Raw genomic sequence first — 24,921 nt, forward strand, 5'->3', positions numbered from 1 at the left:
CTACAATTTAAGTTATTGAAACAAAAGTTCAAGAAACAATACTGAACCTGTCTATCCAGAGTTTATCCTAATATATGACATCCAGTACCATGACAATCCATTTCTGCTTTATTCTATTCTACTCCTTTATATAATGCTGAGAATAACATTAATTCTATTTTTCAACTTACTAATGGGTCACAAGCAGTTTAGAAAACCCTATCTTATTAAAATAAATATATTTGAATTACATGCAGACATTACTTATTTAGGATGTTACTACACAGTGATATGAACACTTCCATTCATCAAGGATAGAACGCGAAGTCATGCCTAGAATATGACAGGAGTTACACAAGTCAAGTTCAATACCTTAAGTAATTTAAGATACTGGCAGATGCATTAGATCTACTACATAGTCATAATTCAGCTGTGAGCCAGTTGTCCAAGTTCAAATGTACTCAGCATTATAAATAATATTCTAGACCATTCATATATGCTAAAAAACCTTGTACAACATGGGTCCTTTATCCTTTATAAACTGTCTTTTTCTCTGCTGTTCTTCCAGCCTATTCCATCTCACCCCAACAATCACAGAGCATTTCAGAAAATGTATGTTTTGCTCTTTGAAAAGATGACTGAAACTAATCTATAGATTTAATAGGCAGTTATGAATTCTCTTTCACTAGGACACAGTATTCAAAGATCACAACCATTAAGTGCCGGGTTTATTTCATAAGTAGATTTATAGTTTATCCTTGTTGAGAGAGTTGGAAGGACATGGTTTTCCCTGAAGGTGTTTAGAGCTTCTGACTCCTCTGACTGATCATTGTGGATTCAGCCAGTATTGATTCATCTAGTTCATAGACATATCTATTTGCCTAAAATGATAGAGTAAGTTTTGCATTGGCATTTCCACCATTAAAGGCATCATAAAGTGCTATTAAAAATGATGTTTTACATGAATATTGTTAAAATGGACAGAACTTGACAGCTTATGCACACTAATCATAAGTGCTCAATGACTATTTGTCAAATATAAATGGAATGTTATAAGTTTTGTCTTTTCTTCAATATCCATAATTGGAAACAATTAAAACTGTAGACATTTCTTTGCATTTTATTCCATCATGCTTCTTTGGCAGCAGATTTTCAGTATGAATAATAAAGGTAGCTATTTATAAATGCTTTTCAACAGATGATGTTAACATGCATTTCAGAACAACAAATGGCTATATAAATAATAACAATTATTAGTAAATACAAAACAAAAATAAAGTCTCTTTACCTGCATATTTTCTAATCAAAAAGAATCAAATGTCAGAGTTAAATGTCTGTGTCTTCCTCATTTGCCTTGCTACTACTAAATTTTGTTTAGATATAATCCTAAATAGCTTTTAACTTGTGATTACAAGTTTTAACTGATGAGTTTTTTGTCCATGAGAACTTGCATATATAGTTGTCTTTTTGCAGTAAATTTAGAAAGAATTGATCCCAATAGTCTAGTTATGCCATGTTATCATTAATTACTCTGACACTTTAGAAAGTAATGTTTTGAGAATGAAATAACAACTGTGGAATATTCTTTTGATGATTTCTTTTATTTTTTATTAACTGAATGTGCTTAAAATTGTACTTCAAAGTTAAGAATTAAATTTTCAATAGAGACTTTAAAATAGTAACATAGAATTCATTTTAAGAGAAAATAATTATATTCTGGTAATTGTGAACCAACATTTTTTTATGGCAGTGTGTAATAAAGGTATTTTGATTTTCCTAACCAGATAGAATTTTTAGTAATCTATGTATTACTAATAGTAGTATAAGTAGAAGATACTAAAGTGACGATTCTGCTATAATTAATATGCCCATAGTACTAAAAGTCAATGGTATATATTATTCTGATAGAGTGTCTTACTCCTGATAGAGAAAATAACTCACTTTCACATGCTAATGTTAAATAAATCTTAAATGAAGTCAGAGTTCTCCAGTTTTAAATGAAGATGTTTAAGATTATTTTTTGAAGAATAATTTTCAAAAAGCACACAAGTCATAGGTCATTTATTTTAGAACATGTCCACAAATTGAATGCAACTACTTAAAAGTCCTCAGATCAAAAAGCAGGAAAACACCACTCCTAAAGCTCCCATCATGCTTTCTTCCAGAACTATCCACAGTGCTTCTCAGCACCCTGCAAAGGATAACCACTATCTCTATTTCTGGCACTGAATGATAATTTTTATTCACTTCCTGAGATCTAATCTGTCTTCCAATGGAAACTATTGCTTTTAAAATGTGTTTAGGGCTTCCTGGTGGCACAGTGGTTAAGAATCCGCCTGCCAATGCAGGGGGGCACAGTTCAAGCCCTGGTGTGGGAAGATCCCACATGCCGCAGAGCCCATGCGCTAAAACTACTGAGCCTGCTCTCTAGAGCCCGCAAGCCACAACTACTGAGCCCACGTACCACAACTACTGAAGCCTGCACGCCTAGAGCCTGTGCTCTGCAAGAGAAGCCAACGCAATTAGAAGCCCGCACACCTCAACGAAGAGTAGCCCGCTCTCACCACAGCTAGAGAAAGCCCCTAAGAAGTAATGAAGACCCAATGAAGCCATAAATAAATAAATAAATAAATGTATTTATTTAAAAAATAAATAAATAAAATGTGTTTACACCTGTGCTTACAATTAAATGTTATTTTTCATTGAATAGGTCCAAAGTGGTACCCTTCTCGAGTGGGCCTGCAGCTAGAACGTGGTAAGAACCAATTTCACGAATCTATTTATTTAATTTAGAGTCCCTTTGCTGTCACAATAGATAATATTTATTTATCACTTACTAAATGGCAGGTATTATAATAAATACTTTAAATATATTATCTCATTTGATCCTCCCAAAAAGGTAATGTTCCCCTTTTATGGGCAAGGAATTTTAGTCTTACAGAAATAAATTTCACACATTCACTGTCAGTGTGTATTAGAGACAGGATCTGAACTAACATCTGTATCAAAAGCTTTTACTGCTATATTCCTGCAATCTACTGCTTCCTGATATATACTCAGGGATACAGCTTAGCTCTGTTTCCTTTTTTTTTCTATTTAAAAACAGAATAAGGGAGGTAAGGAGGAACAGAATGAATGAATTATAGGGAAAAGTATTGTATCCATTAATAACCCTCAAGTATTTCAAAATTTCAAACCCTATTCTCCATTCAGAAAATTTATAAATATACACACTAAAGTGAATCCTGTTTAGAATCATTGTTTTTGACATTGCATCAACTTGACCTTAAATTTGGACTTGTTAAATAAAAACTGTGGGTAGAATGTAAATTTGGGGGGGCTACTCAGTTCAGGTCCATGATAGTAAGTCTATAAGAGGCATCTATTAAGGAATTTCAATATCTAAATTTTTCCATTCAATTGTGAACTGAATTTTATTTTTCTGCAGTTTTTGCTTTTCCTAATATTCAGGGTATCATTTCTTAGATATCACATTCACTTAAGGACAAATGATGATTTTCTTGGATTTCTCTAAGATATTCTGTTTTCATTGTTATCTTAAATATTCCATCTTTCTATGAGACGTCTATGTTGAAAACATAGGAATCCACATCATTCTTAAAAGTCACATTTTCTTAAGGTCTCACATTTTTCCAAACTCAATTGTTCAAGACAAATTCCCATCTGGCTAGAGTTTAAAAGAGAATCATTGTCTTGTTTATTTTTGCCTCTGCAGGGCATAATATGTGCCAGGCACATAAATACCTTTCAACACACGGATACTGAAATAACATAAAATGAAATAGTGGTTTTGTTTTCTGAACTTGACTCATATAAAGAAAACTGAGAATGCCACAGGCATCAATGTCAAGTGTAACTTCAATTTGAAGGACACTATATGGGACTGGGGGATTTCTGTTACTTCACCCTTTCTGGTGAATGTGACTCTTTACTTTCCCCTCACTTATATACCCGGTTGAGTGTTCCAGGGTGTGATCTGAATAAAGTATAACCCTCCAAGTGTTCTTTGATAGGAATATGATGGCATATTTTTAAAAACGAATCAATGCATTTAGTAATACAAGCAGGACATGGTGCCAAGAAGAGGTTATTTTCAGTAATGCAGAATTTTAAACCTGACTCTTCTACTTATCTTTAGAGTCTTCTTTTATAAAGTAGAGCTAATAAAGAAACTAACATGTTTTTTTGTGTGTGTGGGGGGGGGTGGGAAGGTTTGTAAGTATTAAATAGGATTATGTTTATAAAATGCTATAATGATTTGTACATGGTACATGCTTCATTGAACATAGTTGTAACTATTAATATTAAGGAAAAAGACTTAACACCAAAACAAAGCAAGGCATGAATATTTACATTATAGTTGCTGCCAGAATACATTTGCCAGAATGACTGCACTATAAGTAATGATGCCATGTGAATTTAGAGTCCTTTACAGTTTCCTGACACAAAAGACTGCTAAAACACAAATAAAAGAGTAAGCAATTGATTTTTACGTGAAAAATAGCAAAGGTTTATTTAGCTCAGTGTTTCTGCTGAGCTGGGCTGGACTTGGCTTTGCTTGGCTAATCTCACTCAAATAGCTACAGTCAACTGGCGGATTGTTGAAGACTGACCTTTTTAAGATGGCCACGACTACAGTCACTCCTCTCTGCTCTATGCTTCATCAGAATATTCTGGGCTTGTTATCATGGTGGCGTCAGAGGTGCAAATAAATGAGCACAAGCACTCAAGAATTCATGAGATTCAGGCTTAGAACTGGGATATGATCCCTTGTCCCACATTCTATTTGTCAAAGCAAGACACTAGGCTAGCCTATATTCAAGGGGTGGGAAAATAGACACCAACTCTTAATAGAAGGAACTAAAAGTTATATTGCAAATGGTGTTGTTATGGTAATGGTGAATAATTGCAGTCATTATTGCAATAAATCTGTCATACAAACTGGTAACTAAAATGTGCTCTCTCTTATTACTGCGATTAATATACTTCATAATGTCCTGGAAGTACAGTGTTGAATTTCTAATTCTTAGAACCATTAGATTTGTTCAACAGAAAGTTGAAGCATGGGTAGAGTTGGTCCTTCTCTTCCCATCCCTGACTCCAACCATCCATACCCATTATAAAACAGCCTTGACAAACCCGTAAGGTTAGAAGTATGCACCTTAGTGTCTGGCCCATTCTTGGGAGAAAATGCCCCCCAAAAATGTATTACTTGAGTTAATTCAGGCAGAAAATTCAGTGGTCTTAAATGGTCAAAGTATCATATAGATGGATGGGCTTCCATTAGGCATGGTCTCCTGGGCCCACATATTCCGGGGGGGTCGGGAGCAAGAGTAGGGTGCTGCGCATGCCCCCTGCACACAACACCACCTAAGAGGTGGGCAAAACACCTAAGCCACCCCTCTGGCCCTATCTCTGGACACACCCCTACCCTCACCCCATATAAGGAACAAGCACTCCCTCGCCTCAGGGAGCGGGCATGCAAGGAAATCTTTTGTTTGTTCTCTCTTCCCCCTGCTGTAGCAGGAGTCCCAATAAAACCTCACCTGAATTTCTTGTCTGGCCTCTGATAAATTTCTACTGATTAAGGAGGCCAGAACCCTAGTCTGTAAAACTAGTATCAATATATTGAAGCTCTGCATCCCTCTTTCTGACTCCTTCATGCAGATTTAAAGAATTTGTTATTAACTCAGGCCCACCTAGATGATCTCTTTTGAAGCCATATATCAAAACCTAATCAAGGAAGTGATAGCCTATTATATTCATGTTGTATTTATCAAAATTAATATATAACAATTTTATATTTTTATGTTATGTTAAAATACCTATAATTGTAAATCTATGTCTTGGATTTTGAAAATCATCTAATGATAGTCATAAATTAACATCTTACTCTTTCTTTCAATAATAGAGAATAAAATGAAACCTGTACATGACTGGAGATAATATAAATCACAAATAGATTAACATAAACTACAATATAAATAAAAACAACAACAGCAACACTAACAGCATTATACTTGTGAGATACATCCGTGTTGGTACATATGGCTCTAATCTACTCATTTTTCTTTCTGTACAGTATACTGTACAGAATAAATTTTAAAAATTTATTAAAAAAATAAAACAAAATATAGTTATCCATATCTCATTTATGAACACAAGATTTTTTACAATGTTTTGCTATTACAAACAGTGCTAAAAAGGACATCTTTGTACATATTCTTCAGGACACACTTGCCAGACTTACCTAGTGTTTATTTTTAAGAACAGAACATTTCCCTTACACATCTTTTGACATGTTCTGTTTATTTTCCTCCTATTTAATGAGAAATTCCTTCTCAGTAATCTTTGCGGTATATATGTCTTCTTACTTCAAAAGCCTGGAGTGCTAGAAATCTCAGTCTTAGTTTCTATCTTTCCTTTTCAAACTGAATGCATAAATAATCTCTTCATGCCCCATGGCTTTAACTGTTAATGACTTTTAAATCATCTACAGAGCTACCCAACTGCTTACTTGACAGCTCCCACTTGCAGGTCTAATAGATATCACACACTAAATACACCCTAACCGAAATTTTCATTTTCACCCCAAATCCCATTCTTTCCTCAATCTTCTTCATGACAGTTAATGAGAGTACAATGCACGTAAGTGCTCAGGTCAAAAATATAAGCACTGCCTGTATCTCACTGAATCCTTTTCTCTCAAATTGAACCTGCTCTAAGTTCAAAATATGTCTGGGATTGATGAAATTTTAACATTTCCACCAGTGCCATGTTAATCCAAACAAACCTCATACCCTGATTGACGAATTTTGACTTCCTCCTAAGTAATCTTGCTCCCTTTCTTCCCAGTTACCACACAGCACCCATAACCGTCTTTTAAAAAGGTGAATCATGCCTATCCCCAGGTGCTTTGCAATGACTTTTAAAATCATTCTACTCCAAATAATTTATCTTATAATAAAATCATTTATAGAACGGATATGTGTATCTACTGACACACAAAATTATACTTTAAAAATACCTTGTATCATAGTTGATTATGATATCACCTAATATTACATTTTCTCAGAACACAATATGATAGTAGCTAGTGGTAGTCTGTACTTTGTTTAAATAGCATTGGGAAACCACTGTGTATTTGAAAATTTGCCAGATATATTTTATAAAATGGGTTTATTCACGTTATCTTACTTTAAAGATTTACTGTAAATTGCAATTTCTATGTAAAATTCATCCTTAGCTTTCACTGGTTTCGCATTAAAATTATTTACCATTATGCCTTGAAATTGTATTAAAATGATATTTCCTTGTCGTTTAAGGTGGGCCCTTTTTGAAGGACTACATAACCATTCAAAGTGTTGCATCTTCCTCCATTGTCACACTTTATTTTACAGACCTAGGTCAACAAGTCAGTTGGACTACAGTAAGTATCAATTTGAAATGCAATAAACATGTCCCACATTTTGACGTAATTTGTTGACATAGAGGACATTTTCTGTCAAATAAATTCATAGCGAAACAAAATATTGCACTAAAGGTATTTTAAATTTTCCATTCTTACTATGATCAGTGGCCAAATTTCCATTCAAGAATTGGAGAAATGAAAATACATGGTTGAAAGGAGGATAAATCCCTTTTTAAATGTCAATCTATCTTATGACCGATGGCTTTCTGCTTTCCCTATGCTTTGTCAGTTACATAGTGTTTCTTCAACTTTTCCTTCTAAGAGCCTCGGGATAATGAAGACCCATTTGTTTGGAAAGAGTGGAGAGAGAATATTCAATAAAAAATGTTCCAAGGCAGTGGGGAGGACATTTTAAAGACTGAGAGTGAAGTAGTAAGACTTCTTTGTGTTGTGAGGGGTGGGGCATTCTTTTGACTTTCTTGAAGGAGGTGTTTTCAAAGTGGTGGCAACTGAATCCAATAACATTAGAAGAATGAAGACCATATTAAAAAACAGGAGGACTAAGAAACATAAAATACTTGACACTACTTCACAAGTATTGACATATTCATGAGTAATGGAATAGATGGAATATCTTCAGTAGAAAGAAGCTATGAAGCTATGTGATATTTAGTGACAGGCAGTTAAGGAGTTAATCTGATAAATAATTTTGACTAGTGCAATCATTCTATTATTCAATTAAATTAAACCTATTTTTATATTGTTCAGATTTTAAAAGTTTTTTTCTGATTACCTTCTATTTAATATTTGTGATATGGTTACTTTTAATATTTTCTATTCAAAATGGCTTTCTTTTGCCAGCATAGTGCTTTGAGTTTTCCCTTTATAGTTAAACAATCAATTTTTAAAATTATTACAGACACATGATAATTTATACATTGTTATTTAATTCTCAAAAGGAGAAATTCCAGTTTACATTCATTAATCAAAATGTTGTCACATGCTTTACTTTTCCAGCAATTTCTCCTTTAACATACATTATCTTCCTGTATTTAGATAATTCTTTTAGTGTGTTTGGTTAAATGGTTCCTTTAGTTTCCAAGATTTTCTGAGCCTCTGAGTACTAATTTGTTGCACTAAAAACTGAGTTTATAGTATTCTGAATCCTTGTGAAGTATATCATAATGTTTACAAAACAACCTACTAATACATGCATCAAATAAGCAAAGGGCTTAGTGTTTAAATGTGATATCTACAGACCTTTGCTAAAAGAGATTTTAGTCTAGCAGATTTTGATTTTCGAAGGTTAAAATATTCACAGTCTTTTGTCCACATTTATAATGAAAAGGGAATTCTGTCTACAGAAATAATATCAGAGTGAGTGACAATAACTGTGAGTTCATAAGAAATTCCAGCTGCAGCATTTGGATAAGCACTGAGGAGAAAAAGTGCTAAGGTAGAATTCTATGATAATTGTACTAGAAAATTATAGCTTATTTGGGAAGAAAGTCATTTAGGTGACAAAGAGAACTCTGAAAATAGGCTGGATATTTTAAAATCAACCCTATGGTTCACACACTCTTTTGCTCCAAATGAGTCAGTCCTATTAAATGCTAAAAATACACACATTATATTGCAGTCACACCCACTTTGTATCAACCAAATTATACAATAAAAGCAATATTTTTACCACACATAACGTTCTTGCACATTCATAAAATATTAAAATGTACTCCTATAATAAAAGCATTATCATAAGTACTCTTTTTTTTTTTTTTTTTTTTTTTTTTTTTTGCGGTACGCGGGCCTTTCACTGCTGTGGCCTCTCCCGTTGCGGAGAACAGGCTCCGGACGCGCAGGCTCAGCGGCCGTGGCTCACGGGCCTAGCCGCTCTGCGGCATGTGGGATCTTCCCGGACCGGGGCACGAACTCGTGTCCCTTGCATCGGCAGGCGGACTCTCAACCACTGCGCCACCAGGGAAGCCCTATCATAAGTATTCTCTTTGTAAGAAATAATCTCTTCAATTTAGCAAAGTCAAAATTAAGATTTTAATAATTTTCATGAAATAAGAGTTTGTTACAGAATATTGAGAAAACTCTTGCCTCATGGAACTTATTGGAAGACTTAGGAGAAAGGTTTATTATAATAATATAATAATCCCCATCACACAAATCCTATTAACTAAAGATCTTATTCAGTTTTCACTATTTTTATATTCATTCATGTGTGTATATAGTCCTATGCAACTTATCTCTTGCATAGATTCATGTATTCACCACCAAAATCAGATACAGAATTATTCATTCCCACAAAGGAACTCCCTCATATTACCCCTCTGTATTCACACACTCTTTTTCCTATCCTGGGGCAACCACCAATCTGTTTTTCAACTCTATATTTCTGTCATGTGGCAATTGCTATATAAACAGAATCAAATATTTTTTGATTGACGTTTATTTTTCTCTAAGCATAGTGCCCTTGGGATCCATACTGGCTGTTGCATGTATATCAATACTTAGCTTCTTTTTATTGGTGAGTGGTACTCAGTTGTATGTATGTAACAGGGTTTGTTTAATTATTCACCCATTGACAGACATTTGATTAGTTGTCAGTATTTTGCTGTTACAAATAAAGCTACTACCTATCTGAGTGTAGGTGTTGGTATGAACATAGTTTTTTATTTCTCTGGGACCACTGTTGAGTTTTAAGAGTAACATTTATATTCCACATACAAGTTCTTTGTCTGATACGTGGTTTGCAAATATTTTCTCTCAGTTTTAACTAGTCTTTTCACCCTCTTAACAGGACTTTTGTTGCTGTACAGAAAGTTTTCAATTTTAATGCAACCTAATTTAGTAATGTTTTCTTTTAAGGATCTTGCCTTCACTATCATATGTAAGAAACTTTTGCCAGGAGTTTTTCTTTTATGAGTTCTTCTAATGGTTTAATAGTTTAATATTTTAAGTTTTAATCATAGTTTTTTATTATAAAGAATTATCTATTTTTTAATTGTCAAACTTAATGTTTATTTTTAATTTGCCTCATGTGTCCTATAATCTATTGTTGGCTATTTTTTTTTTCTTACTCCATATGGATTAATTGTCATACTATCTTTTCTATTAGCCTCTCTGGTATTTTGGTAGTTATATCTTATTTTTCACTAACTCTAGTGATTACCCAAGAGATTATAATGTGCATCTTTAAAATATTAAATACTAGTAAAAATTGTTTGTTTATTAATGTGAAAATACTTCACAGAGAGTTGAATACCTTTAAGGTATTTAGGCTCCTCCTGAATTTTCTATTACTGTGATATATTTTAATTATATACTTTAAAGTTAAAATCCACTACTATAATATCACGTGGCCAATCTTTATTTAAATTTATCCTTTTCACTGCAATTTCGTTTTTCCTTCTAATACTGAGCTTACATCTGGTATCATTTTCCTTCTTCCTTAAAAACACTTTTAATGCTTTATTCTGGTTCTGTCTTTGATGAGTTCTCTCAATTATTGTTCATCTTAAAATGAACTTATTTAACTTCTATTCTTTGAGAATATTTTTGCAGAAAAAAATACATGTTGGCAGTTATTTTTGTCCTTACTTCACAAAACTGCATTATTTTGACTTCTGACTCCCATTGTTTTTGTTGAAAAGTCTACTGTACTCCTTAAGTCTTTTCCCTGGCTTATTTAAAATTCTACTTTTGTTTGATTATCAGAAGTACATAGCTATGATTGTGGTTTTATTTATCCTGCTTTGGGTTTATGTGTTATCTGAGTCTATGGTTTGATATATATTTAATTTGAAAAATTAGCATAATCTTGTCATCTTTTGATTCTCTGTTATTCTCTTTGTATTCTCCTTCTGGGATTTATATTACGTTTTCATACTTTCAGAGTTTTCAAATATCTGCCTCAATTCTTAATCTTTTATTTTTCTTTGAACATTAAAAGATTGTTTTCTAAATCTAACTGATAATTCTGTTATGTGAATCTTTAGTTCTCCTGTTTTCAATGTCCTTCGTTATGGTCATAATATCTTCACTCCTTGTATACCTTCATATTTCTGACTTAGTGTGGGAAAATTTATGTGAATAAATTTAAAGATAACTTGAGGCCTAGGATGATGTTATTGTCTTTCAAAGATAATCTATCATTCTGCAGATGGACTAATGGCACTATTGTGTACAGGTCATCTCATTCCAATCCATGATTAAAATGATTTCAGACTGAGCTTCAGTATCTATGAAGACAGATCTATTTCTGCCTCATCTTCACTCCTAAGTTTTAACTCTTCTAGATCCCAGCCCAAATCCTGGAGATTTTATAGAGCCACCTCTGTCTTTGAAAGATACCAAGCAATAATTTTTGTACTTCCATTCTCAAGCACCCTCAAAAGTTTTGGTCTTTTTATCAGGCTGTTACCAAGCTTCATATCCCAGGTCAATCACTTCTCTGGAGCTCCATTTAAAACATCTTGACCTTCTAATTCTTCAGTGACTCAGTAGCTCTTTGGAGGCTGAAAAACATTTCGATCAATTTTTCTTGCTGATCTCATTAGGATGGTTTGTTTGAATAACATGGGAATAGAATTCTCCATTATATGTTATACATATAATAGTTTTTTTTTTCTTTTAAGAAAACCCTTCTAGTATCATATTACCTTCAATAGTATTCACTGAGTAAAAAGTGATATTACTACTGGGAAATGTTTTTGTAATTTTACTTAGTAGCTCTCCTATCTTTGGAAAATTAAGGTTGGCACTACTTTATTTTTGTCAGCAATTTCCAACAACTGTGAAATGTGCAATTTATTTTGCTTTTGACTGTCAATTGCTATTTTAGAAAATAAGTAAAGCCAACACCACCCTAATAATGACAGGACTAAAAAAAAAATTAAGGGAGAATGAAATACATTAAGTGCAGTCTAAGTACAAGGGTCTTAATCAGTTCACAACAATTGCAGCTGAATGTTTCAATTTATATTCTCTAAACAGCTTATTGCCTTCTTCCTTTTCAATTTAGATATATACCAATTTGAATATTCCACAGAAGCTCCAAAAATCCCAATTACATAGCTTGCCTAGTAGAAATAATGGATTTTACATTTAAAGCAACACCTAAGTTTAAAACAGAGAACTTTCTATAAGGAGATGCATGAAAATAACTTGATGTCAGAAATAAATTGGAATTTAAAAGTAGTATATATCTTCAAAGTAAAAAGAAAGTGCATCTGCTTATTTTGAATATAGAATCTCTATTAAACTTTTAGATTATGGAATTCCCAGTCTTTGTAAATTCACCTGCTTTGCTTAGGCTGTATACCTGTAAATACATATGTTTGTATGTTTACTTTGGCTTTAGTCTTGTTTTTACTCTTTTTTGGTAGAAGAAGAGCAATTCCTGTTTCAGAAGTCTGTTTTATTAATATTTCTCTGCATGGCTCTTGTTTTTCTTTACTCTAAATCTATTTTCTGATTACTTCCTAAATATAATCAAACATCTCTATTCCTTCTATCTGCACCCAAATAGACATTTTGCTTGAAAGATGCATTGTCTAAAAGTTATTTGTTATTATCCTCCAGTTCTTTCAGGTCCGGATGTATCCTTCATACTTCGGTACTCTTTTAACCCCCATGTTTCAGCATGAACAATATTTGTGATAAAATGCTGGGTCTTCTAGAACATATTATTGTAAGCTAGCAGGCTCCCCTGATTTTTTTTAGGAGATGATGGAGACAAGATTGTAGTTTAATTTTCTCTGATCCAAAAAAGTTTCATATTTGTGATAACATTTTAACTAACTTAATAAAGAGTGACATTTGGTCAGGTTAACTATTGTTTACAACATTTTTCATTTCTGACATATTACAATAGAACTTGCTCAAAATTGACTTGACTAGGTCAGAGGCATTGAAATAGATATTTTAAACTTTTTGTTGTAATAAAACAATCACTATCCTAATTGTTCTAGAGTATTATTAACTAAATTATATTATCAGATATTCAAAAGTGGTAAACAGGGCTTCCCTGGTGGTGCAGTGGTTAAGAGTCCGCCTGCCGATGCAGGGGGTTCGTGCCCCGGTCCGGGGAGATCCCACATGCCGCGGAGCGGCTAGGCCTGTGAGCCATGGCCGCTGAGCCTGCGTGTCCGGAGCCTGTGCTCCGCAATGGGAGAAGCCGCAACAGTGAGAGGCCCGCGTACCGAAAAAAAAAAAAAAAAAGTAATAAACATTTTTATTCCATATCTGAATAATCAGGAATGTTGTATGCCATAAATTAATATAGTCTCTTCTCTCAGTAAAAATGTTGCTTTAATACTGAATTTATTGGACGTTGCACTGTTGTTATCCTCACATAGACGTCTTTCTTGCCTCATGAGATAATAAATATCATTTAGAAAAAGTATAACTGAAGAAACCTGCATGTATAAATAGCTATTTACACGTATGTATATATACATATATATGTAATTATATATGTATGTTCATATATCATATATTTTAACCATGTAGCTATACAAAATTCTCACCAGAGATAAGAGCATAATTAATAATCAGTGTGAACACCTGTATTTTTGAGCAAAATATGTACAACTTCAAGTTTCCTACCTTAGAAAAATGATAAAAATTGGCAAAGACAAAGCAAAGTAGTAACGGCCGTCGAATTAATCATTGTCATGTTTGTATTCTTTCTCTTCTCTTTGAACACCCATAGAGGAAATTATTTTTGCTTTTTTGCCTGAAATTTTCAGAATGTGACTTTAACCTGGTTTTAGCATCAAAACAAAACCAAATAATTGACAGTCACCAGATTCAGAAAACTATTAGAAAACAAGTCAATTATCTTTCTGCAATCACAAGGTCTCATTTTCAATTATCTTTCCAATTTTTATGATTGTGTCTCTGTAGATTGGATATCTCTCTCCACATACATGGTTGCCACTTAGCTCCAGAATTCAGAAGTCAATCTTATAAAACTACTCACTCAGACTCATTAGAATTAATCTAAAATTTCCAAAAATGAGAAGTAAATTATTTCAATCTGAATAAGTGTCAAATCAATTGAGTTCAAAATGACATGGCCATAAAAAGATTAAAAGAAAGAAAGAGAAACTATTTCCCATTCCATTCAATGACAAAGACAGTTAACACAGAAGATTCATTTGTATGGGGCTGGAGAGACATGAGAAATGCATTTATGATTGTTTGATTAAATAAAAATTCCAGTGTACTATTTATGAAGAAATCATTATGTTCAATATTTTTAGTTAAATTAACCATTTATGATTGTCCTTTTCCTTAACACTTGGCTAATTCTTCCAAGGAAGACTTCTTGCTATTTGTGATAGCACTTAATTTAGTTCTTTTTCAAGAATAGATGCTCACCTGTCCATTTCACCAATTTACGTAGCAGGCTAAGTCTGTGGACATGCTTATTATGGTCCTAAGTAAATCTTAATCTTATCTATAAAATGTACTGTTTAATCTAAATCACCTTCTTTTTTTAGGTATTTTTGGCTGAATACACAGGACCTCTGCTAATATATCTCCTCTTTTATTTGAGGATCCCATATATATATGACATGAAAGAGAGCTCTAGAAGATTACGTCACCCAGTAGTACAGTAAGTAATACATATACATGGAACATATAAAGGAGGAGACAAACTAGTACAGACATTATGCTAATAAATATTTTTTGTAAACACAATTATAGTGGATTGAATTTTAGGGTAATATATTTTAGATAACAAGAAGTAATGTATGCATGCCAACTTTTAAGTTTATAAACAGGAACTATTACTTAATATACTTAATACTTTAAGTATACCTTAAAGCAGAGGTAATTTCAGTTAATAATGATCACAATCAACAAGAGAAAAGCTTAATATTACAAAGTTGAGAGGCCATATATAGGACTCAAAATATTAATACTTCCCTAAAAACATGGGCAACATTGCGTAGAAAAGAAATAATGACTGAACTAATAAACTGGAAGAAAAAGGTTTTAAAAATTACAAAATTAAATTTTACTTTTAACCAGTTATCAAAGCAGTTATCAAAGCAGAATATATAACTACAGTTCTTCATGTATTGTGGAAATAGTCTCCCTCTCTCTTTCTCTCTTCATATCAAATAACAAATTAAAGAGAAAGAATAATCATTCAAGATGCTACATTGACATGTAGAGTTAGAAATTTGTTTAAAAAAAAAAAAAGGAACCTGGGCAAATGACTAAACTCTAAGTGAATTAAAAAGCAAAATTCAGGTCATAAGGATGCTAGAAGACAGAGAATAATTTGACTCCTGTATTTCTCATCTCAGATTTGTCTTTCCTTCATTCTTAATTCTGTACTCCAGCCACAATTACCACCCTTGTCCTGACACCTACCATGCCCTTACACACCATCCCTCTTCCTCCATTGCCTCCCTCTTCTTTATTTTTTTCAAACTTCAAATAGAGCTCAATATTACTTAGTATTAGCCATTCCTATTCCGTCAATGAGAAATACGTTACTAAAATGTTTTTCCTTTATACAGTTTATTACTTTAAAATTATATATTTACATAGTCATTTGTGTCTTTCCCTCTATAGAGTTTAATTTCTATAACGGGTGTCTTTTGGTGCTCAGTCAATTTTGCTGCTTAACACATTACCTGATTTATAAAAAATACTCAATAGTAATGTTCTGTATGAATAAATACATGAACCAGTTACATGAAAATTTATTTTATATTAGGCACTTTTAGAGTATAAAAACAGAGGAACCTGATCTGGATGTGAGTTCTGAAATGGGCTTTTCTATGAAAGTTATGTTTGAACATTTTTCTTTGTTTTCTGAAGGGACGTGTCAGATTTTAACTAGTAAATCTGAGGAATCTTCATATGGAAATTATCTGTGGTACATATCAGTTTGATGCTTTGTAGGAGCAGACAGAAAGCTAGGAGAGTAGAGGCACAGAGAAGCAAGGGGAGATTGGATCTCAGGGATCATAGTCAGGTCAGTATCTGGCAAGTTGCTCAGGGCCTTTTGGAATGTTAAAGTCTACCTTTCTTTTTCTTAAGTTAAGAGAATGCCCAATTCATTTAGAAAGTCTGGGATGGAGTGTTCATAGGTGAATGTAATTGCCCTCATTTTTTAGATCAAACATATAATGTGTACCAGATATATATCACAGCATGAAAAAAGAACACGTTTTTTTTTCCCCAGCAGCATTCTCAAAGGAATTGACCGACAGTTGGTTATTATTCTTAAACACAAACACAGCATGTTTTATAACTTTTCAGTGATAAATGTATCTGTTCCACATTCTTCCTAAGGAGCAAATATGTGAAGTTTATATTAAATCATTCAGAGGAGATACACACAAACACACAAACTACTTTTGAAATTTGAGTGTCTAGTAGAGGTCAGGTCATCCCTCATATACCACACTCCATCTAAAAAAAACTCTAAAATCTTCTTTTTGTTGCCTTTCCTGAGCCCTTCTCAACTCCTGGAATCCTTCCACTGTGCCCTCTGCAATTCAAAGTCCACTGTTAGCAAATTTCTTATATTGTCAACCTTTTATCTGAGCATTGCCTTCATATTCTTCCTCAACAGAAACCTGGTACACTGCCTCCCTTGCAGCTCTATAAAGTGTCTTTTTTCACAGTCCTCATACCTTGAAACTTACTTGATGAAACATAAGATATTTTCAAATATTACATTTGGGAAAAAGAGACCCAAGCCTATTTATGGATGTTCAATTAGTTTAGCACTGGAAAGAGAAAGACTTGATGTTTGAAGGGAGGTCAACCATAATTAAATAGAATATTTTGGAATGAAATCAAACTTGGTAAGTGCAAAGTCCAATAATGTGCAAAGTGGTATATATCCAGATATTAAGTCATAGCTAGCTGCTATGCTAATATCTATGCCCTAATGGTGAAATATAAATTAAATATGTGAACTAATTTAATCATAGTTTAAATTAAAATTTCTCATTCAGTGCTCTGCTACATTGCTGGGCATAAGATAATTTTTCTGCTTTCTTACAAAATGGAAAATTCTACTACTCAAGTATTTATATAAATATTCTTCAAAAGAACCAAGAAGTTAAGAGAGATGCTGATTCTCTTACCAGTCCTTTGAACCCACATGCAACCTCCTATATCAGGATGTTTGTTTTTGCTTCTCTTACTGTCTAGAAAGCTCTGTCCCCAAATATCTACACTTTGTTTTCTCACTTCTTTCAGAATTTGTCTATTGTTCTTAGATATACACATCACACAGAACATGTCTCTCCCATAATAGGTGCACAATTATATTTTTATGAATTAATGAATAATGATCTATTCCCTAATGATTTAGCCAGGTTGGTTTGTTTTTGTTTGATTAATTATTTGTTTTCCCTAAAGTCATTCTTATTAATACCAGAAATCATTAATTCATTGTGTTTAATATAAACTTACAGTGTAGACTCAATGTTTGATTTTACATATTGTAAATGAAATGCTTATTTTTATGCTTAACCTTTATACATTTAAGTATATGATCTTTGATCCTTATTGATTTTCTTGAAAAACAATTATAGTTTTTGAAGTTTTACAGGTTTATTTATAATAAAATAGATGCATATTTTAATAGAAAATATTTTAAATATAAACAAGAAAACATGCTTCTATAAATCATATTTGACATTTACTTTTTAAATATTAGTTATATAAATGACAAGAAGAGGTGATATGTTAGAATAGCAACAAAAACAAAGCAACACAAAATACTGCAATATGTTAGGCAGTCAAAGACCAAACATAAAACAAACTAAACAAAACAAAAGCTGCATTGACTCCATAGGAAAGGAAATTCCAACTTTTTCAGTCTATGGTACTTGCTAAAGGACAATCAGACAATGAAAAAAGTATTTTGGATATTATAAAATGTCAAATGCATTGTAAGTATGTTTTGAATACTTTTAAAGTTGTAAATTTTCTGCTTCAGTCTTAAGGCATTTTGAAATGAGCATATTTACAATTATTATATTTATATATATATTCCTTGGGCAGATGTAAACATACAGTTAATGACTGTTGTTATGAAATATTTTGAGAGTCATCAGAAGTAAATTTATAGAAACTGTTGTTACAGTACTTTTATTATTAAATAAATTTAGAAATTTTCTAGAAAATAAAAATATCAAAAAAACTTGTGTTTTGGTTACCAGAAACAATATTTCCTGATAAATAGAAAGTTGTAGCATACAAATGAACCTATTTACAAAACAGAAATAAAGTCACAGATGAGAAAACAAACTTACGATTACCAAGGGGGAAAAGTGGGGGAAGGATAAATTGAAAGATTGGCATTGACATATACACACTACTATGTATAAAATAGATAACTAATAAGAACCTACTGTATAGCACAGGGAACTCTATTCAATACTCTGTAATGATCTATATGGGAAAGGAATCTAAAAAACAGTGAATATATGTATATGTATAACTGATTCACTTTGCTATACAGCAGAAACTAACACAACATTGTAAATCAACTATACTCCAGTAAAAATTAATTTTAAAAAAGATGTAACTTCAAAAATAAGAAAAAGGGACTTCCCTGGTGGTCCAATGGTTAAGACTTTGCCTTCCAATGTAAGGGATGTGGGTTCAATCCCTGGCCAGGGAGCTGAGATTCCCACATGCCTCAAGGCCAAAAAACCAAACCATAAAGCAGAAACAATATTGTAACAAAGTCAATAAAGACTTTAAAAATGGTCCACATAAAAAAATAATAAAAGAAAAAAAGAAAAAGAAAGTTGTAGTAAACTAAAAAAAAAAAAAAAAATTAAAACATCTTATATATAAGGTGACCCAGATTTTTTGGAAGGGAATTTAATGTGTTTGTGTTTTATTTTCTTTCTAGCTTGGCCTGCTTCTGTCATTGTATACACTATATCCGATACCTTTTGGAAACCTTATTTGTTCACAAGGTTTCCGCAGGACATACACCTTTGAAAAATTTGATAAAGGTGGGAACTGATATGTTTTGTAATTTTAATTGTTATTGAGAAATTTTATGTATTGGATCATCTACATCATCATTAAATCATGTTTATTTCTCTCAAGCTTAGATTTTTCTATTCAGCTTTATCAGCATATCTTAAACATTCCGCTCCTGAAATGCCATTTCCTGAGCGATCTAGTTCATTGGAGCTGCCCTCAACCAATAACATTACATAAAATATTTGGCATGACCTTACGTTACAAGTTACATACTTTTAGGCACCTTTAATTTTGGAAATACTTAGCACTGAATTCAGATTAAGTGCCACTTGAAGAGGAAGAATCTCATATATAAACCCTCTTATAAATATACATTTGTGTGATTAAAATGATGATGCTACACCCTATAATTGTGATTGGTGTCAGTGTAATGACAATATCTTTGCTCTTCCCCAAAATGGTAAATACAAATGTTATTAACCATCAATTAACTATCAAGAAAATGGGAAATGTTCTGGAACATTGAAATGGAAATGTACATTAGATAACATGGTGTAATTCAGTTTTCCAATTCAAAGTAAAATTTATTTTAATATTTTTTCCAATTTAAAATTTAGTTTCAGAATGAATTATTTCTTTACTAAAATATTCCTGAGTTTTAGCAAATATCTGTTTTCTTAGAATTTCAACAAGCAGACATTCTATTGTTGTCATTGTTGAAACTCTAGAACTTTTACAAACCTCAAAAAATCATTTAGACTAGCTTCTCTTTTGAGAGAAGTTATTGAAATTCGTCATGTAAGATCAGCAACATAGCCTAGTACACCTAAAATGAGGCCATTTCCCTCTATAATCAATCAAGAAACATTATTACTAATGATTAAATAATTCATGCTTTTACTCATTTACTGTTGGAAAATAGCTGTTTATTATTTTTATTACTTCACTCCTATATACTACTTGATAGACAAAAGCTATTCTTGAAAAATCTTCATAAAATATATTGTTACATTTCTCTAAATCCTCATTTATATTAACAAGTGTTGAGCAAAGAAATGCATTTTCTTAGTGATATCAAATAGGTACTTTTAAAATGCTACTTTACTGAATGAAGAAGCATTCCATTTAACTAGCTTAGAAAATTTATAACATTTTTTATACCAAAATGCTGCAGTGTGGCATATAAATGTATGGGGTGACTTCAAATGATGTGATATATATATTATATATATATATATATATATATATTCCCTAACTTTTATTGTGTTTTATTTGTAGAGTTGTGCCTTTTATTGGGGATTCACTTCTTGGATTGCCTACTACATTAATCACCCACGGTATACACCACCATGTATGTAGAATTTATTCTTCTATACCCATACTAAATTGCCAACATCAAAACTCTGTTCTAAACTACATAGAGATAATGAACGACATGGCACATATAGAGGAATAAGAAAATAATGTCAATTTTAAATTGCTTTCATAATACTCCATTAAATTTTTATGTAGGCTTAAAAGACCAAATTTGACTGACATATTTTGATTTATTTTCTTTCCATAGAAACTCTAGCAAAAAATGTAAGTTGATTATAAACCTTTAAAATGACAGACAGTAAAATGAAAGAGTAAAGATGAAAAAGAAACATGCCATATAATCACATAATCATGTACAACCATCAGGATTTTTAAAATAAATAATTAAATTATTATTTTAAATATAACTTCAAAAGAAAAAAATAGAGGCTTTTTTTTCCTGTGACATATTGTTCTCTATTTATAACTTTATTAAATGTCTTGTCCCTTGACTCAGATGAAGCAATTTAGTGAACTGCACACTGGAACGAAATCTAAATCCTCAGCTCCTTATCTTGGGGGAAACATACCTGTCCTGATCAAAGAATTACATTTCTTTTATCTTCTGTGGACCTTTCTCTTCTCAGCTTTTACTGTAGCTCACAAGGCACACACAGCAGAGCCCTATTGTTATGTGTTGACATTTCATATTTAACTGAGAGTTTTTTGTTTTTTGTTTTTTTGCGGTACGCGGGCCTCTCACTGTTGTGGCCTCTCCCGTTGCAGAGCACAGGCTCCGGACACGCAGGTCCAGAGGCCATGGCCCAAGGGCCTAGCCGCTCCGCAACATGTGGGATCTTCCCGGACTGGGGCACGAACCCGTGTCCCCTGCATTGGCAGGCGGACTCTCAACCACTGCGCCACCAGGGAAGCCCCTGAGAGTTATTTTTTGTGGTCTATTTCTAGTTTATAAAGTTTGAAAATAAATGGATATAAATGATGTATTCAAGCTTTATTTTAGATTTTATAAAATAAATCTTAAAGACATTAAAATAAATTAATATCTTTTCTTGAAGCACTGACACAGAGAATTACATTATTCAGGGTTTTTGCCAAAATCAGCAAATCTAGTTCAGCAATCACAGTAAATGATTGCAATGTTCAGAACTTTAACTCTTCTAAATACTAACAAATTAACTATGAATATTGAAGGAGAAAATTCCCTGATCTCACAAAACTCTAGCTGATTTTTAAAAATATTTTAACAGAAGATGTACCTTCTAAGTTTAGAACATGAACAGAAAAATTTTTTAAAAGATATTTTTTATCCATAGTATGTTTAAAAAGAGGAGCCTCTGAAAAATGCTACATTCATATATCTGATACAAAATAATAGAGGTTAACTGTGTCATATATGCAAAATATTTATGGAACACTTATTGTTTGTCAAGAACTGTAAAATTGCTATTTCTTTTGTAATTAGAAACAATATTATTATGTAGGTGTTAATATTCCCCATTATATATTAGGAAAATAAGGCTCTGAAAGTTTAATTTTACTGTGCTTAAGACTCTTAAATGAATATGATGTAAGTAGGACTCAAATAATGTGAAAATATATAGAGCATTACAATACCTATTCCAAGTGGAGGGTGAATATCATATACATGCACTGCATGCTTTGCATGGCTCTGATATGCATGGATTTCAGTTTTTATGGTTTATTTAAATAATACCAGCCCCTAAAACCATGCTTCAAATTCAGTTACCACATACGCTAATTGTAATTTCACAATTGCAGCTAGCTCTTTAGTCCACATATCACTCTATAAATAATGGATGCACATCATGGTCAGTGACATCTGATGGTGGTTGATAACTGCACATCTCTTATTCAGTTCACTCACAACCAGCAAATAACTGGAACAATTGTGGAGTCTGGGAAGTCCAAGATCAAGGTGCTGGCAGATTGGGTTCCCTGGTGGGGACTCTCTTCCTGACTTGCAGATTGCTCCCTTCTCACTGTGTGCTCACGTGGTGGAGAGAGAGAAAGCAAGCTCTCTGGCATCTCTTCTATTAAGGACACTAGTTCCCATCAAAAGGGCCCTAACCTCATGACCTCATCTAAACTTAATTACTTCCCAAAGGTCCATCTCTAAACACCATTATATTGAAGATTGTGGTTTCAACATCTAAATGTTGAGAGGCACCATTCAGTCTATAGCAATAGTGGTGAGGGGCCTAGGATAATTAGCCCACATTGCAGGCAAATAATGGGATCTAAGTTGTCATGTGATTATGACATTTGTTAGGTTTTATTTTTTCCTTAGAATTTCACTTTTCTGCATAAATGCTACAAAAAGTTCGATCCTTGCATTCATTATCTCTGCCTAAGATTTTTAAAGATTGTTCTTCCCCTTTTATAACTCTTTGATTAGAACTTATAGAGTAAAATTTTTGATTATATATTAGATTGTAAAAATCCAATGCTGTTCCTTCAAAGTAGAACTAGTACAAACTACACTATCTTTATTTTTTAATTAATTCTATTGAAGTATAGTTGATTTACAATGTTGTGTTAGTTTCTGCTGTGCAGCAAAGTGAATCAGTTATACATATACCTGTATCCACACTTTTTTAGACTCTATTCCCTTATAGGTCATTAGAGTATTGAGTAGAATTCTCTGTGCTATACAGTATGTTCTTATTAGTTATGTATTTTATATATAGTAGTGTATATATGTCAATCCCAATTTTCCAATTTATCCCTCCCCACATTCCCCCTAGGTAACCATAAGTATGTTTTCTACATCTGTGACTCTATTTCTGTTTTGTAAATAGGCTTATATGTGGAATCCAAAAAAAAAGAAAAAAACGGTACAAACTACATTATCTTTAGATGAGATGAACTAAACCTGAAAACATAGATAAGTATAAAAAATTTTTAAATAAAAATTTTAAAACTAGATACTTAAAAACCTATTCCTAAATAACTATTGAATTTAAAAGTAAAAATACATTACAGAAAAGACAATGACAAAGTGACAAAAGAGTAACCAGTACATATCAGAGCTTTTTTAGCCAAGTAGTTATAATCTTATTAAATAATCATATTTAAGGAAAATGAAACAAACATACTAATTAAACAAGTTAAAAATTCCTTTATATTAAAACACTGTACTCAAATTATATGCTGCATTAAGTTCAGGTACTTAAGAGTTGTAGAATAGTTGAGCCAATTTTTAAATTATTTCCCTTGAAAATTTTCTTTAAAACCTGAATGCTTACAATGTAATCTTCCTTCATTTCATCCTCACAATTAGAAGAAACAGTGGTTGTATTTTTTATGCGTGTTTAATTTTTTCATCATATTTTTCTGTGCTTTCACTTTGTATATGTTCTTTTGACTTACATACTCAAGTGTTTAATTCAGGATATTTTGTCCTTACTACAGATATGATAATTAATTTTCCGTTATTTTTATGTTGTCATAATTTACATTGTGCTTTGCCCCTTACATCAATTGGGTTTTTTTTTCACCTCTTTCTGTATTCTCTACACTAACAGTTTCACATTTTTTATAGCCCTATTCTCAACAGATCTGACTGCACAAAATAAATAGCATTTGCACATTTACACACACAAAGTACTTAAATGAAAAACAACATATTGGTATGTATTTCCAACGCATATACCATTAGGGAGGTCACTTTACATACTTGAACAATATTTAAAATAAATAAGAAAAATATATTATCATAATTGGATTGCCCAATGGCAGGAATATTCCATTAACCATAAACTGGAATGAATATGTTCAGGAAGTTTAATACAAAAATATTTAGTATCAAAAACAGTCAAGGAAAAATGACCTATATTTTTGCCTATCTAAATGTGAAATATTATACAAATTATAAAAACATTATATAAGGTTTTAATGGTATCTAACATTTTTTCTAGAAAGTTTATTTCAAATTATATTATCTGTAACTTTTTTTGGAAATAAATATAAAAATACTTTAAAATTACACTCTTTGGCCCAGTACCTTTATACCACATCATTATTTTTTCTCATGAAAAAATTGAAACAAGGCATATCTTCACAGTCTTGATGAAATGTTCTGAACCCTCTCATCCCTGTGTTAATATCTATTCATTTTTTTAGATAAAAGTTCAGTCATGTACTCAAAGTTCTCCCTGATCTCCCTGATTACAACAAAT

General features: G+C 32.3%; 1 protein-coding gene and 1 long non-coding RNA gene across 4 annotated transcripts in view; one reads left to right on the top strand and one right to left on the bottom strand.

The window, feature by feature from the left end:
• The window catches only part of LOC132519327 (uncharacterized), an 829,930-nt gene that overhangs the window by 714,794 nt on the left and 90,215 nt on the right, over positions 1-24,921 (bottom strand). The window lies entirely within an intron of this gene.
• Positions 1-24,921, top strand: part of TECRL (trans-2,3-enoyl-CoA reductase like) — a 93,589-nt gene that overhangs the window by 44,874 nt on the left and 23,794 nt on the right. For 2 of the 3 annotated variants that reach the window (XM_060148087.1, XM_060148089.1), the window contains exons 3-8: positions 2,690-2,734; positions 7,326-7,429; positions 14,926-15,041; positions 19,326-19,431; positions 20,684-20,756; positions 23,542-23,577. In XM_060148087.1, the coding sequence (XP_060004070.1) occupies positions 2,690-2,734; positions 7,326-7,429; positions 14,926-15,041; positions 19,326-19,431; positions 20,684-20,756; positions 23,542-23,577 (480 nt within the window). The remainder of the gene's footprint in view (positions 1-2,689; positions 2,735-7,325; positions 7,430-14,925; positions 15,042-19,325; positions 19,432-20,683; positions 20,757-23,541; positions 23,578-24,921) is intronic. The other variant, XM_060148088.1, reaches the window with a different exon arrangement.

This window comes from Lagenorhynchus albirostris, chromosome 4 (assembly GCF_949774975.1).
Source record: "Lagenorhynchus albirostris chromosome 4, mLagAlb1.1, whole genome shotgun sequence".
Taxonomy (NCBI): domain Eukaryota; kingdom Metazoa; phylum Chordata; class Mammalia; order Artiodactyla; family Delphinidae; genus Lagenorhynchus; species Lagenorhynchus albirostris.